A 14727-nucleotide genomic window follows, 5' to 3' on the forward strand; every position below is an offset into this window, starting at 1 on the left:
CGATCCCTTTACAAAGTTTATTTTTAGAATTAATTTTAATATAAATTTTAATTTTTGTTTTAAAATTTATTGCTCAATTATTTTTATATGAATATACATATAAATATAAATCTTGTTAATCCGAAATGATTTAACATAGGACTTATTTGTTTCAGCTTAAAAAAATGGATTTTTTACCTGATTTTCAAATTATTACAAGTTTTTTTATATTCGTTTTTTTAAAAAATTGAAATACTAATTTTGACATTCTATAACATAAACATACATTATTGAAGACTAAAATTTAGTCAAAATCACAACTTTTTCAAAAAGTTATATTTCAAAAATAATTTTTATGAAAATCTATTTGAAATAACTTCAAAATTAAGTGATTTTTTGAAATTTTGATATCTAATTTTTTTCATAAATAAATGAAATACCTAAAATCACATTTTAAGAATAATTATTCAAACTAAAATTTAATTTGAAATTTTTTATAAATTTTTTTTACACAAAATTATATAACATTATAAAAATTATTTAAAAAAAAACAAAACAAACTGACCCTAATCACTTATTTAAAAATCAATTTTCCTACCGCATACACGCTAAATTTTGTCCGTTCACGAACACGACTCAACCGTCCGAGTGGGAAATTGGAGTGTAGTTGGTGCCAAATATTTACAGTTTTCTTCTCTACCAACAGGATAGAACTTAAACCCTACAAAACACACACAATAACAACTCTTTCCCGGCGACACCATAGTCCGATGGCTTTGACAATCTCAAACATACTGCACTGCCCTAAATTCAATTCCTCTCGCAACCATTTCCGTCCCCAAATTTCAACCTCTCTCAGGTTTTCCTCACAAACTCACTTCACTTTTCTTCTTATTCTTCCACTTTCAAGATTAATTTCTTATCCTGAAGTGAATTTCGGTTTCAATTTGCAGGTTTCCTAGGAAAATCATCTGTGCTTCTGCATCTGCTGCAGGAAGTTCTAATCCTAATAGTGACATTAATCCTTATGAGGTAAAATTTACTTCATTATTATCTTGTTCATGTAAAATTGGTTATTATTCATGTATGCATACATTATGTTCTTCATTATATTATATAGGTTCTAGGTGTAAGCCCTATTGAGAAGTTTGACACGATCAAAGCAGCATATACAAGAAAAAAGAAGGAGGCTGAGAACAATGGTGATGAAGAAACTGCTTCTAGAGTAAGTTAGCTGTTGTTATATGATAGATTTGTTTTCTGAAAAATGATTTTGGTAACTGTTATTAATATTTTATTATTTTACTGGGATGTGTACTACTATCAAATTTCTTTTTTGCAATGATGAGTACTATTATCCTCTATCATTAAGTAACAACTTGTGGTGTCATTACTGATCTGGCTACTAGATTTTCAATTTTCTAATGGGTGGGATTGAATAATTGTGTAAATGTTCAGAAAGGATATACATAGGGTCTGGGTTGGAGTTTAGGAGAGGAGAGGAGAGCTTTGAAAAAAAAAGGATGAAGTGGAAAGAAAGAGGGCTTTCGAGGGTTTCATTTTTCTTCAAAATACATAATTTCCATAGTTTGGGAGAACTCAAAAATTGCACTGGAGAGGTTTTTTAGGGGGTTTGGATAGATTTTCCCAATCTAATCTGTATTGTTAGTACTCTCAGAATTTAACATTTTAATCATAAACATTTGTTTATCATTTTCTATGAATACACTCTCTCGAAAAAGGTGAAGGATTTTCTATTTTTCTCTCTACATTCCCACCAAACCCCCTCCCCTTCAAACTCTCAAACAGAGCCTTAAGGTCTCTCTACTCTCTAGTCTTTATTTCTAATCCATTTTTTCCAAGTTAAAGCTCACACATGCTTACCCTCTACAGTCTAGACCTTAAATGGATTTCTACTGATGTATATCCTATAATGCTTCAATTATTTCAGTTTTTTATGGGGTTATTAAAAATCCATATTGTTATATGTTTTTCCTTAAGGTTTAATGCACTAACACATGTGATTTTGTGAATGTATGGTCCAGCTAGAAAAGGCATATGACAAAGTTATGATGTCTCAATTGAGTAATCGGAAAAAAGGTCTCACTTTTGGATCATTTAAGGTAAAGTAGCTGATTCATCATTTTTCTGAGCATTTGAAATTGCACACAAAATATGAAGATATTGCGGCACAGAGTTAGGTTTGGTTGGAGATTGAAACTGCTTTGTTAATTTAGTTCTGTATGTATTTACTGCATGCTACATTCATGGACTTCCTTTGATGAAGCATCAACGGTTTTGCAGAACTTCTATTCTGACTTTGTTTTTCCAACTCAATGAATACAAGTTGCTATAATTGACATATGCGAAGAATTAGGTGGAATTAGTGTCTTATGACCTTGAATTCTTTACACTTTTCATTTCAATGAATTAACTTCCAAGATTATGATTATATGCACAGTTTACCTACACAAGCATGTTTTTGCCTTTGCTATGCAATTCCTTCATGTTTAGCATGGGTAGTACTAGTAGATATGGAAAAATAAACAACTATCTTTGGAGGGGATAACTTTATGAAAAAGAATTAATTCATTCACTCATTGTGCTCACTTCCCATTTCCCCAAATATTTCACCCTAACTTTTTGTTTGTTTGATTCTCAAAATCTTACATATTTTTTAAGCGGAATGCAGGTTTCTAAGGACATAAAGTATGCCGACAAGCAGCCAATTATACCGTGGGGACCAAGGTTTGTTATTGCTTCTCTTGGTTAATGACATGATAATCTTGCTGCAGTGTTGCTGTATTACTTTATGGTTGAATTATGTTAATAGGATTTCTTTTTTATCCCTGATATGGTCCAATTACTCTTGTATTATTTCTTAGAGAAGATCATGGTATCTCTAATTTATGAAATACAGATGCCAGGAATACTTTATTTTTAGATTAATTTATTTTCATCTACATTTAGTGACAACAGTTTGGAAGGAAAATCTTATTTTTCCTCTGGATGTATAACTGACATTCCTTTCCAGTGTCAATTTCATCATGTTCTACATTTCCTTCAAGTTAATTTTCTCCCTGCATCACATTGCAGTGTCGTTTTATTATCTCCTAGTTGGATTTGCTTGACAAGATTTATACTTCAATGCAATTTCAGGTTTGCTAAATCAAGTGAAAATGATATTCGCATCAACTTGGCAATATCTGCTGTTTTTGTGAGTTATAAATGAATAGTTGATTTTATTCATTTATTTTTTTGGAAAATATAAATGCTCACTTGCTCAGAAACCATACTGGTCGTAGGTCTTCTGATGTAGTAATAATCAGAATTTTATCCATCCTTCTGCAGACAGCTTGGATCGCGGTCACTCGCAGTGCTGAATATAAACCTTTGCAGTTTTTAGCCTTTGCTTTTGTTTATAGGCTTTTTGAGAAGTTAAAATCCTTTGAATCTCCTAAAAGCTCCACAATTAATGTGAGTTTCATATTCTATGACAATCTATTCAATAAATTTTTTCATTTTTCTATTTTTTAAACCATGTTGAATTTTCAATAAAAAATTGTATCGTTCGTAAATCATGAAAATGTTGGCTACAGGAAGATGGCGAAGATCCTGGAGAAGGACTGCGCATGGGCAAGAGACTGCTCCGATCACTGGCCTTGGTTTTTGGATGTGTAGCTGTTTCATCCGTGGTATGATGATTCATCAGATTCATGATGCCCAAAATAATTTTTATTATGTAGTTTAGACTTTAGTTGAAAATATATTTTCGGTATTTTATTCAGTATTTTGTTTGTCTCACAAGTCATTATAGTCAAATACGCCTGAAGTTTTCTATTTTCTTTTTACACATATTATTACTCAAAAATTAATATTCCACGTAGCTGTTAATACTCTCGTGCATTTCTTGCAGGCATTCACTGTGGGTTTAAACATAATTGAGTCTGCAAGTGGTTCTATTCCATCTATTCTTTACTACAGTCAGGTATAGATCAATTCAGTCCTTCCTTGCTTTGCCAACAATATATAACATATAATTGTTCAGAAACCATGCGAATAATATGACGTGTGTCCTGCAGTTTATCTTTTTAGGAACACTTTTATGTGGATTTTCTTATTAAATGCCATTTTATTCCTCATTTTCCTATATGGCGAAGCGTAGAATTTTGTTCATGCTTTAAAACTGTGTTTTGGTCACATGACTATTACTTTTAATACAATTGAAGCTGTTTGGTTGCGATTTAAGTATGATATACTTTTGCACTGAGATAACTAGTTAAGTGGTTAGGTTCCTAAGCCTAATTTTTCTCAACATGCATATATGAATTTGAAATATATAATAAGATTGATTTACAAAACGGAGGTACCAGCTACAGTTTTTTTTTTTTTATAGATTGCAATTTTCTATTATTGTGTTCTTTGCGATATGAAATTTCCTTGGTGTTGAATATTTTCTCAAGCGAAGATCAAAGGTCTTGGCCCTCTTCAGATATTTGCGATCTTTCATCATTCTTCCATTTATTAACAATATGACGACCTTCATTGTATTTGCAGGAGTTGATAATCACCGCATCATCAGCAGTCATGCTTTATATTTTGGGATCTTTTTATCGATAGTGGATCTTTCTTGAAGACGAAGAAACCAGTCAATCTAGTGATGATCAGAATACTATGTTACTAATCTTCCTTTTCATTTTTCATTTTCTATTGTGAATTGAGTTATTTCGCCGTTTCACTCAAATTTTGTCAAAAGAGAAATAGTTGTACTTCTAAAGTAGGAATTAGTGCGAATTTAAAGTTTTGTTGTATTTTCTTTTTGGTTGGGAAAATTTGTTCTATTTGAATTTGAGTATGATTCTCATTTGGGTTTATTCTGTTCGAAGTTCCTCGATGGTTAATGATGCCTGGTAACCTTGCTAGTTCAAATGCATAGAAGAAAGGAAAAACATTCCAAGGTCTTGAAATTAAATTGTTGACCTTGAGACTAGCACATTCAACTTAGGAAATGTGTAAGAGCAGGTTACAAGGTTTCTTATAATATAAAGGTGTAAAAGGTATGTGCATTTGAAAATGTAAATTAATTTTATACGGGCATCTTACCAAAGTATACATATTACTAGTTTATTAGTATGCTGCTGCATTACTCATTTCTTTCTTTGTATTTCAAAATTATTGGTCATGGAAAGTTGAAATGTTCATATTAGATATGTGTAAGTGTAAACTATTTTGTACATCACTCATGAATTTTCAATACATGTAAAAAGAATTCCTTTTCATTTCCTATGATTAGGGAGCCGGCTTGCGAGGAGTTGGATAATCTCTCATCTAAGAAATAAGTTAACTCTGAATATGTGATAGTGAGAAAAAGAGTTCTGGTTATCATATCTGAAGACCCTTCACCATTTTATATCTTTTCGGTATTTAATAAATACGCAATATTTTGTGCTTAAATGGTTAATTTATATTTCTATCTTCTTCCTCTTTTTTCCACTTTGGATCCTCTCATTCTATCTCTATTATTTTCTTAAGGGAAACGCTAGTAACATTTTGTTTTCAACACTCTTTCTATCACTCGTTTTTTTATTGATTGAAACACTTGTATTTTATTTTCTTAAAAGAAACGCTAGTAACATTTTGTTTTCAACACTCTTTCTATCACTCGTTTTTTTATTGATTGAAACACTTGTATTTTATGTGAGCTTCATTTTCAAAGTGAGAGACTCACATATGTTTCATCCCTTATCTCTTATATAACTTTCACCCCTTGAAAAACAACCTTCACCTTAAGGTTGAGATATTGCATCACTTGTTGCCAAATATTTCCTCTGAATTTCATAAAAACTTTTCTCTGTCAAATACAAAGTTGAGCAAACCATATATTTCCTCTGAATTCCATAAAAACTTTTCTATGTCAAATACAAAGTTGAGCAAACCATGGAGCCCTTCTTTCCTTGCAGATCAGAGCTGAAAGTTAAATGTTATGCATTGGTTGGGTAGCGCTAAGAATATTACAACAGTTTGTTAAAGTAACCGTTGTGATATGTAGTGCGCTACCTAGTTTATAATCACGACCGCTTGACCGTGGTGGAAAACATTATACTTACAACCATCCCCTAACTCACAAGTTGAAAGTTAAATGTTATGCATTGGTTGGGTAGCGCTAAGAATATTACAACAGTTTGTTAAAGTAACCGTTGTGATATGTAGTGCGCTACCTAGTTTATAATCACGACCGCTTGACCGTGGTGGAAAACATTATACTTACAACCATCCCCTAATTCACAAGCTGAAAGTTAAATGTTATGCATTGGTTGGGTAGCGCTAAGAATATTACAACAGTTTGTTAAAGTAACCGTTGTGATATGTAGTGCGCTACCTAGTTTATAATCACGACCGCTTGACCGTGGTGGAAAACATTATACTTACAACCATCCCCTAATTCACAAGCTGAAAGTTAAATGTTATGCATTGGTTGGGTAGCGCTAAGAATATTACAACAGTTTGTTAAAGTAACCGTTGTGATATGTAGTGCGCTACCTTGTTTATAATCACAACCGCTTGTGTAACGCCCGGAAAAATAAGTATATGCTTAATTTGGACGTTTATGACGTTTATTGGAATTTTACCGTTTTTGGAGTCGTTTCAGTCGGTATTAGTTCGGGATGGCGGACTAATATTTAATTGAAGGTTTTCATATTTTTGATACTAGAAATATTATTAAGGTAATATTCCGCGTTTTGGGGGCGTTTGAACGATATTTGAGCGTAGGGGCATTTTGGTCATTTCCGCGGGGTAGATATTTTCTTTATAAGAAAGAGATATTTGTGAAAAAGGAAAAAGGGTGGAAAGAAAAAGAAGAGAAAGAAAGGGAAGAGAGAAAGAAGAAGAGCAAAGATGGAGAGAAAGTGAAGAAGGGGATTTTGGAGAAGATGAAGAATCAAACAAAGGTAAGGGGGTGAATCTAATTTATCTTGGATGTATGATTCTTATAGTCTTGTTCTTGTTTTTGTTCTTGTTCATCTTCTTCATCCTTTCCATATTTTCCATTTTTCTTGTTTTGTAAGAAGTTGTGATGTTTTCATGACATAGCAAGATTCAAACATGTCTTGGTTGGTATTTTGTATAGAATCATGTCCTTGTTGTGTTATGGTGATTGATTATGCTTTCTTTTGCATTTCCATGGCTTGATTGAGTTTGAATAAAATGTTAGGTTTTGAGAAATATTGATGAATCAACCATGAAAAGTTTGATGTTAGGTTGTTTCTATGGTTTGTATGTGTTGTATTGGTGTTATAATGATGTTTTGGAGTGGTTTTGGTGGGTATAAGGGGCTTGAGACAGTTCTGGTTCGTGCTGGTTTTTTCTGGGTTTCCGCAGGTCCGCTGAGCGGAGGGGGGTCCGCTGAGCGGAGTTTTCTTTGGCTCGCTTCTGGCTGGGTCCGCTGAGCGGAGCTCAAGCGGCCAACAGCATTTTCTATTTTTCCAAAACTTTGAAACTTCGTAACTCCTGAACCGTAACTCCGATTTTGTCGTCGTTCGAAGCGTTGGAAAGCTAACACAATGAACTATACTATTCTCTAATTAAATGATTCATAGGATGTAGTCTCCTATTATTTTTATTAGGATCAAGTGATGAACTGTGTAGTATGTTCAATTATCCAAACTTTGAAACCTTGTAACTTTTGATCTGTAACTCCGTTTTATACGCCGTTCGAAGCGTTAGGAAGCTAGTTGGATGTTCTATATGATAGTATAGGCTTGGTTAGCTTGTGATTAATTGGTTATGAGGTGTTGTTGATGAAAACACATAATTATTTATATGCGCAATATGATTGGTGAATAATCATAGTGCTTGGTTGCAATTGTTGTTGGGGTGTGGATTAACATGAAATCATGTTCGTAGGTGTTATGTATTAATGAATGTTCATTATTGATATGTGACGATGTTTGGTTGTTTGTTGTTAACATGATGTGTGGCCTTATGGCAAGTAATTGTTGTTATGAGAATGATGTATTATCATTGTTGAATTGTTGTTATTACAACTTGTTGATGATGTATTGATGGAGTTGTGGGCCAATGGCCAATATTAATTTGATGTGATGCAATTATGCGATCATTTATGCCGATGTGGCTAGTATGTTTTGACGGTGAATATGTGTTGTGTGCTTATTAATGCCCGTGTGGTAATTATGGTGTGATGTAATTGATAACGATGTTATTAATTGGTGATGTATCCTTTTGGATAGAATATAAACGGTGTAACGTGAGTATGTGACCGTGTTATATTGTTGATGATGTTGTTGTCATGTAATAGAGTCATGTATTTGCACAGCATAACATTTCAATACGTTAATGGCGGAATGCTATTAACAGGTGGCCTGCGGACATTGGTTACCAGTAGGAGCTTAATGCTCGGTAACGGTATATTAGCCTGAGTGGCAAGAGGTCATCAGTGGGAGCTACATGCTCTTTTTCCAACCGTGGTGAAATAGATTTTACGTAATAGTGATTGTATTATTAATGCATTAACGAATAAATAATAACTATTACATAAGATAAATCCCTGCAATTCTAGAGCAAGCTCTTCAAAAAAGAGACATTTCTCTCTTTGCTCAATCCATTATTATGGTTCCTAAAGGAATAATTCTCCTTGCTTCCTCTCTTGCTATCCCTATCCTTAATATAACTATCATTTCCCCTCTAACCAACTAACTACATCAGCAAATATAACTCAATCTCCAATTTGATACGTTTGTTGGAGATACGTTTGTTGGACTTAGGCCCAAACCAAATCAAGTACGTAGTAGAAATTATATTTTTAGTTTTTTTTAAGGACAATAATAAAACAAAATAAAACAAGTCATGTATTAAATAATAGAAGACTGAACATATTAGTCTTTGTTTAATTATGCATGCAGAATATTTTCAAAAAAAGAAAATGACAAAAAATGACAAAGACGTATCTTGGTTGTTGAGAATACCTATGAAGAGAATATTCATGGTTGGTAGATAAATCCACGACCATGTACAAATTTACTCTAGAAATGATAACCTAATCTAACCCTATTGAATTTCAATTTAAATAAGATTATATTAATGTGTTTTTTATATATACTATGTTGTAAGAAATAAAATTTGTTTCTTCTTCATATATTGATTTTCTTGAGATTCAACTCTAAACTCAAAATACACATTCATATTCATACTTGTGTTTCTGTTGGAGAATCAGGTATTATTAATCACCACCTCTTCAACTTCTTAATCTATTACAAATTGTTTAGTACTAATTGCATGTTGATTAAGATTTGTTATATATTAGTTAAGATTAGTGTATAAAGTGTATGCATAAGCTAGGAACTATGCTACAAAAATCATAAGGAAAAACTTGATTTTCAATCACCTTATGAATATTGATGTTTATGCATGTTGATTATTATGCTTTTAAACTCAGTTTAGTGGAATTCTTAAACCTAAAATCTAAGATGAATTAGAATGAGTAGTGAATTTCCATTTTGAATTTTGTTTTGGTTGCAGAGAAAATGGTAACAAGGACAGTAGATCTTCGATCGGATACGGTCACGAAACCGACCGAAACAATGCGAGTTGCTATGTCGAATGCTGAGGTCGACGACGATGTTCTTGGTCGCGACCCTTCGTGTTTTCGACTAGAAAAAGAGATGGCAAAGATAACTGGCAAGGAAGCTGCTCTTTTTGTTCCATCAGGAACTATGGGGAATCTCATATCTGTGCTTGTTCATTGTGATATCAGAGGCAGTGAAGTGATTCTCGGGGACAATTCGCATATTCATATTTACGAGAATGGAGGGATTGCAACCATTGGAGGTGTGCATCCAAGAACAGTTAGAAACAATGAAGATGGAACTATGGACATTGATTTGATTGAAGCTGCAATTAGAGATCCAAAAGGGGAACTTGTTTTTCCAACCACTAGGCTCATTTGCTTGGAAAATTCTCATGGAAAGTAAGCAATTCTTTTGTTTGAATTTTTCTTTTGGTTTTCTTCTAGTAACAATCCGTTTGATAAGTGAGGAGTTCGGTCAATTGTGTCTACGTCTCTGACTACAGAGTGACTGCAATATCTTTCAACGGTTCTCTATTTTAGGATGCATTCACACTATGAATGATTGGTACTTTTGTTTCCTGAATGCAGCACCGGCGGTCGATGCCTTTCCGTTGAGTATACGGATAAAGTTGGAGAGGTTGCCAAGAAGCATGGACTGAAGCTTCACATCGATGGAGCTCGTATATTTAATGCATCAGTTGTGAGTATTTTTTTTCTGTCTTACTTATGAGGTTACCTTCTTCTGTCATAACAGAAAATTTTTGGTTTTTCAGGCACTTGGTGTTCCTGTGGATAGGCTTGTACGAGCGGCCGATTCAGTATCGGTGTGTTTCTTATCTTATATTATTTTTCTTTTCTGTCATGAAAAGGATCTTCTAGAGTAAATCTTTTCATAAGCGATTACTTTGAATATGTGTATAAATTAGGTTTGCTTATCGAAAGGTCTAGGTGCTCCGGTTGGATCTATAATCGTTGGTTCAAATAGCTTTATCACCAAGGTATTTCAAAATCTTTGTAGCGAATGCGAAAACAATAGAAGTGATGTTATTAATTCCTTTTGAAAGAAGAACTTGATATTAATATTATCTTCTATTTTAGGCTAGAAGACTTAGAAAGACATTAGGTGGTGGAATGAGACAAGTTGGCATCCTTTGTGCAGCTGCACTTATTGCATTACAGGAAAATGTTGAAAAGCTAGAAAGTGATCACAAGAAAGCTAAACTTTTGGCCGGTATGTTTCATACAGTTAACTTTTAAAGCATAAACATAGACACCAGACACGACATTGATACATTGACACATGTCAGATACTATTACATGTCATGTCAGACACTCATACATGTCAGAAATGTCGGTGCTACATAGATTGTGAACATATTCAAAAGGAATCCTAGCTAGTTTGTTTGAAGAATTATGCAATTATAAACACACACTTTAAACTTTTTCTTCTAAATTGTTCTTTAGATGGATTGAATGAAATTAAAGGATTGAGAGTGAATACCTCTTCTGTGGAAACCAATATTGTAAGTATTTAATAAGTAGTTTTCATTCATATTATTACTACAGTTCATTATTAATTATTTCTATGATTGATTTTCGTACAAGGTATATATTGAAGTCGAAGAAAGTTTACAAACTACAGCTGCAAAGCTATCTAAAGACTTAGAAGAATATGGTATCCTTATCATGCCAATAAGCTCATCAAGGTCTTGTGTGTTACATTACACTCTACATTGTTACTAATAATTGAAATTAGAATTAATCAAGAATTTAATCAAAAGTAACTTATTCATACGAATCTTATCATTATCAATATTATTGACAGATTGAGAGTTGTGTTCCATCACCAAATATCAGATAGCGATGTGAAGTTCGTATTGTCGCGCTTTCAGGTGATGAATATAGTCTTTTTGATTGTTATATACATTCTTTTTCTTGGCATATATTTTATGTTTCATGATTTTATTGAATGTTGCAGCATGTTGTTGGTGGAGGACCAAATGAAAATGGCAACTCTTAGTGTCATCATTTCGGAGGTTAACACGAAGGAGCATTAGCAACTATAGTAGAAGAATTTCAAGTTTGTAAACTTTTGTTGAAAAATAAAATTCTCATAATGGTGTAAGAATAAATATGAACCATAGTAAGAAGGTTTAATTCATAATTTATAGGTACAACTGCATAAATAAATCAGTGAACTATGAAGTGCCTTATGAAATGTTAGTTGCTTGCTCTTTATCTTTGTTTCTTTAATAAAGTGTGTTTTTCTTTTCTTAATTGTATTCTTAAATTTAAGAAATTATACAAAATAATCACTTTTTGAACACCATTGTCATTGGATCATTTCAATTCTAAATTATCATCTGAAATAATGTTAACACATATTAAGATTTTTGGCCTTTAACCCTTGTGTTGTGGTGTCTTAAGATTAAAAAACATTGATGTTGCAACTTATTTTTCATTTACTAGATTCCTTGATGAAGTCCACAAAATATGTTTGTAAATGGGAGACGTCTCCCACTTGTAAATTTAATTTTAAATTATATGACATCTAATATATAAGAAGATATTTAGTTTTTAATTGTGGGCTACCTAGACCTTGTGTTTAAATAGCCCAATGTCGAAACATATTGACTTTTTTCTAAAGTTGTTTTTCTTACATTTAGTATTGCTTTTGTACCCTAGTAAAAAGTCAAAACTATTTCTACAATATAGAAATATATCTTCGGAAGCATTTCATTCACACATAACTTATTTGTTTTTTTAGCAACGCCCCAGTTCTATGATAATTTAATTCAGAAATGCAACTCTGCATGCTTTACAGAAGTGTATTTCCAAAATCTAATGAACCAAGAACAAATGCATAAATAAAACAGGTGCAAAAACGGAGAAAATTAACATCGATAATTGTTACGACATACATAAAAAATGAAACATTACATAGATAATCGTTAACATTAATCGAACAATACATTTCATCATCAAGTACGATGTTTCATCATCTTTAGAATATCTCCGTTCGTTCTTGCAATCTTCGCATCCAGTTCGATTGACCCTTTTGTTTTTTAACGGTGAAATATACTCGTCTTCAACTCAAACTTGATGAATTGAGGTTTTTCCTTCGTTGTCAATTGAGGGTAAACAGTGTTGGTATATCTAATAAGAGCATAAAATTCATATTGTATTACGGATTTCCAATTCGAGTCGGATAAGACTAGCTTGGAGTTTTTAGGTATGGGAGAGATGGTGTGGCCAGGTTTAGAGATCGGCAGGGTGAATATCTTGCGGGGTTTAATAATGCCTTTCATTCTACGGGTGGTGATAGTCCGTGTAGGTGGAGGTGGGATTGGTTGGATTGGTTATGAGATAGAGGGAAAGGAGGTCGCGATGGTTGAGTTGGCCGAAAAGGGGTCAGAGAGTGGTTGTTAGTTTATTGATGAAGGTTGGTGGTTTATTGTGGTTGCCAATTTTGTTTGGTCATTTGCAATAGGTGGTAATATATGATTTCGCCACTGATGTACAATGCAAGGAGGTATATCATCATTTAGGAAGTTATAAGAGTGAGGGGAAAGGGAATGTATCTTGGTGAAAGGAAATTGGGTTTCATTAAAGATAACATTAGTTGTAGGAGCTAGACGGTGATTGTTGGCAGGAAATCAATAGAAATAGTGGAATAAATTCACTGAAGATTGGTGGAATCAAGAGTGGTCTATTATTCACGCTCGACGTCAGTAGGGGCTGGTGGTGCTTTTCTTGTAGATGGAACAATGTGATGTAAGATCCTATGTGAGCAAGCATGAATGCGAAAAAGCTCGACCCATGTTTCATATTGATCTTTTTCCATCTCAAGAATAATAGGAATGTGGTTCCTAATATTGGAGACGACAAGATCGGGATGAAAATCAGTTTTTGAACTTGTGATCGTGGCAGTCTTGGGCTAGTCGAAACCACTAGGGGCAGCGGCAGTTGTATGAGCATCGCCGGCGATGTCGATGTATTTGGAATCTGACTTGATGTGCGAGAGGAAGAAGCACACATGGAGAACAGATGTGCCGAAGAACAGAGAATGCGTTAGATCGCGCACACAACGTTGCTGCTGTGTTTGGCGGTGGCGACACAATGATAGCGTGGCGCGGCGACGATGTAGACGAAAGTGGCGGTAACAACGCATGGAAAAGATGGTTGGTGCAACAGTGACTGATAGGTTTTTAGAGAGAGATCGGCTAAGATTGATACCATGTAAAATATTATAATACTTAAGTTTTCTCATTAATTGAATAAAATGTATATACATCAATGTTTGGTCAACTATCTAATTATAATACAACATAATTATAAGAAAATCATTATAACAAATTATAACCAATATTCTATTGTATCATAACATAGCTACAATTTACTACAAAAAGGAGACTCATCCCCTTTAATGTCAGTGTTACACTATCTAATTTAAAAGACTAAATAGATCAAATGATTAGTCGCCTTAATCCGTACAACAAATAAGGGTGGTCAATGTTGAATAATGTCATCTATCAAGTGGTGATACTTGACGTATTCAGTTCACCAACAGTCAACTTTAAAAAGACAATGATGTTATTATCATGATTTTGACATTTAATTAATATTGTACCAATAGAACTAGGGGTGGCAAAACGGGCCGCCTGCCCCGCCCGCCCCGCCTTATGCCCGCCAAAAAACGAGCGGGGCGGGCATACCCACCAAGTAAAATGGGCATAAAAATCATGTCCGCCCTACCAAGATGGCGGGTTGGCGGGCTTACCCGCCTATTTTTATTTATATTTTTTTAATAGATTAATAGGCTTTTTTTACCTTTTAATTAAACTTTTCACTTATTTTTTTTAAAATTTTTTTATAAAAGTAATTTTTTAATAAATTTACTAAAAAAAATATTACATATATTTATAAATAAATGTATAAAATAAACCATCAAGAATTGCAATTACTAGAATTAACTAAAAAAAGAGTGAGTTTTGGAAGAGGAGCGGGCTTTGGCGAGCGGCGGGCTTTGGCGGGGCGGGTTTTGGCGGGGCGGGCTTTGACGAGCGGCGAGCCTAAAATCCCAACCCAACCCGCCATTTTTTAACGGGTGCGCAGGCGGCCCGACGGACCCCGATCCGTTTTGCCATCCCTAAATAGAACAA

At 33.7% G+C, this 14727-nt stretch overlaps 2 protein-coding genes across 2 annotated transcripts; both read left to right on the top strand.

The window, feature by feature from the left end:
* Positions 1-577: 577 nt before the first annotated feature.
* On the top strand, positions 578-4853 carry LOC131610688 (protein CHLOROPLAST J-LIKE DOMAIN 1, chloroplastic). The gene is made up of 10 exons (XM_058882709.1): positions 578-838; positions 933-1011; positions 1100-1204; positions 2025-2102; positions 2672-2727; positions 3139-3196; positions 3331-3456; positions 3579-3674; positions 3896-3967; positions 4537-4853. The coding sequence occupies exons 1-10, from the start codon at positions 750-752 to the stop codon at positions 4597-4599; spliced, it is 822 nt and encodes a 273-aa protein (XP_058738692.1). The 5' UTR covers positions 578-749; the 3' UTR covers positions 4600-4853.
* Positions 4854-9042: 4189 nt separating this feature from the next.
* On the top strand, positions 9043-11889 carry LOC131612880 (low-specificity L-threonine aldolase 1-like). Its single transcript, XM_058884626.1, has 10 exons — positions 9043-9211; positions 9517-9964; positions 10154-10265; positions 10339-10389; positions 10492-10563; positions 10664-10796; positions 11030-11088; positions 11171-11271; positions 11391-11457; positions 11544-11889. Exons 2-10 carry the CDS (start codon positions 9522-9524, stop codon positions 11583-11585), a joined length of 1080 nt encoding a protein of 359 aa, XP_058740609.1. The 5' UTR covers positions 9043-9211; positions 9517-9521; the 3' UTR covers positions 11586-11889.
* The last annotated feature ends 2838 nt before the right edge of the window (positions 11890-14727 follow it).

The sequence above is a fragment of the Vicia villosa genome, linkage group LG6 (assembly GCF_029867415.1).
Source record: "Vicia villosa cultivar HV-30 ecotype Madison, WI linkage group LG6, Vvil1.0, whole genome shotgun sequence".
Taxonomy (NCBI): Eukaryota; Viridiplantae; Streptophyta; class Magnoliopsida; order Fabales; family Fabaceae; genus Vicia; species Vicia villosa.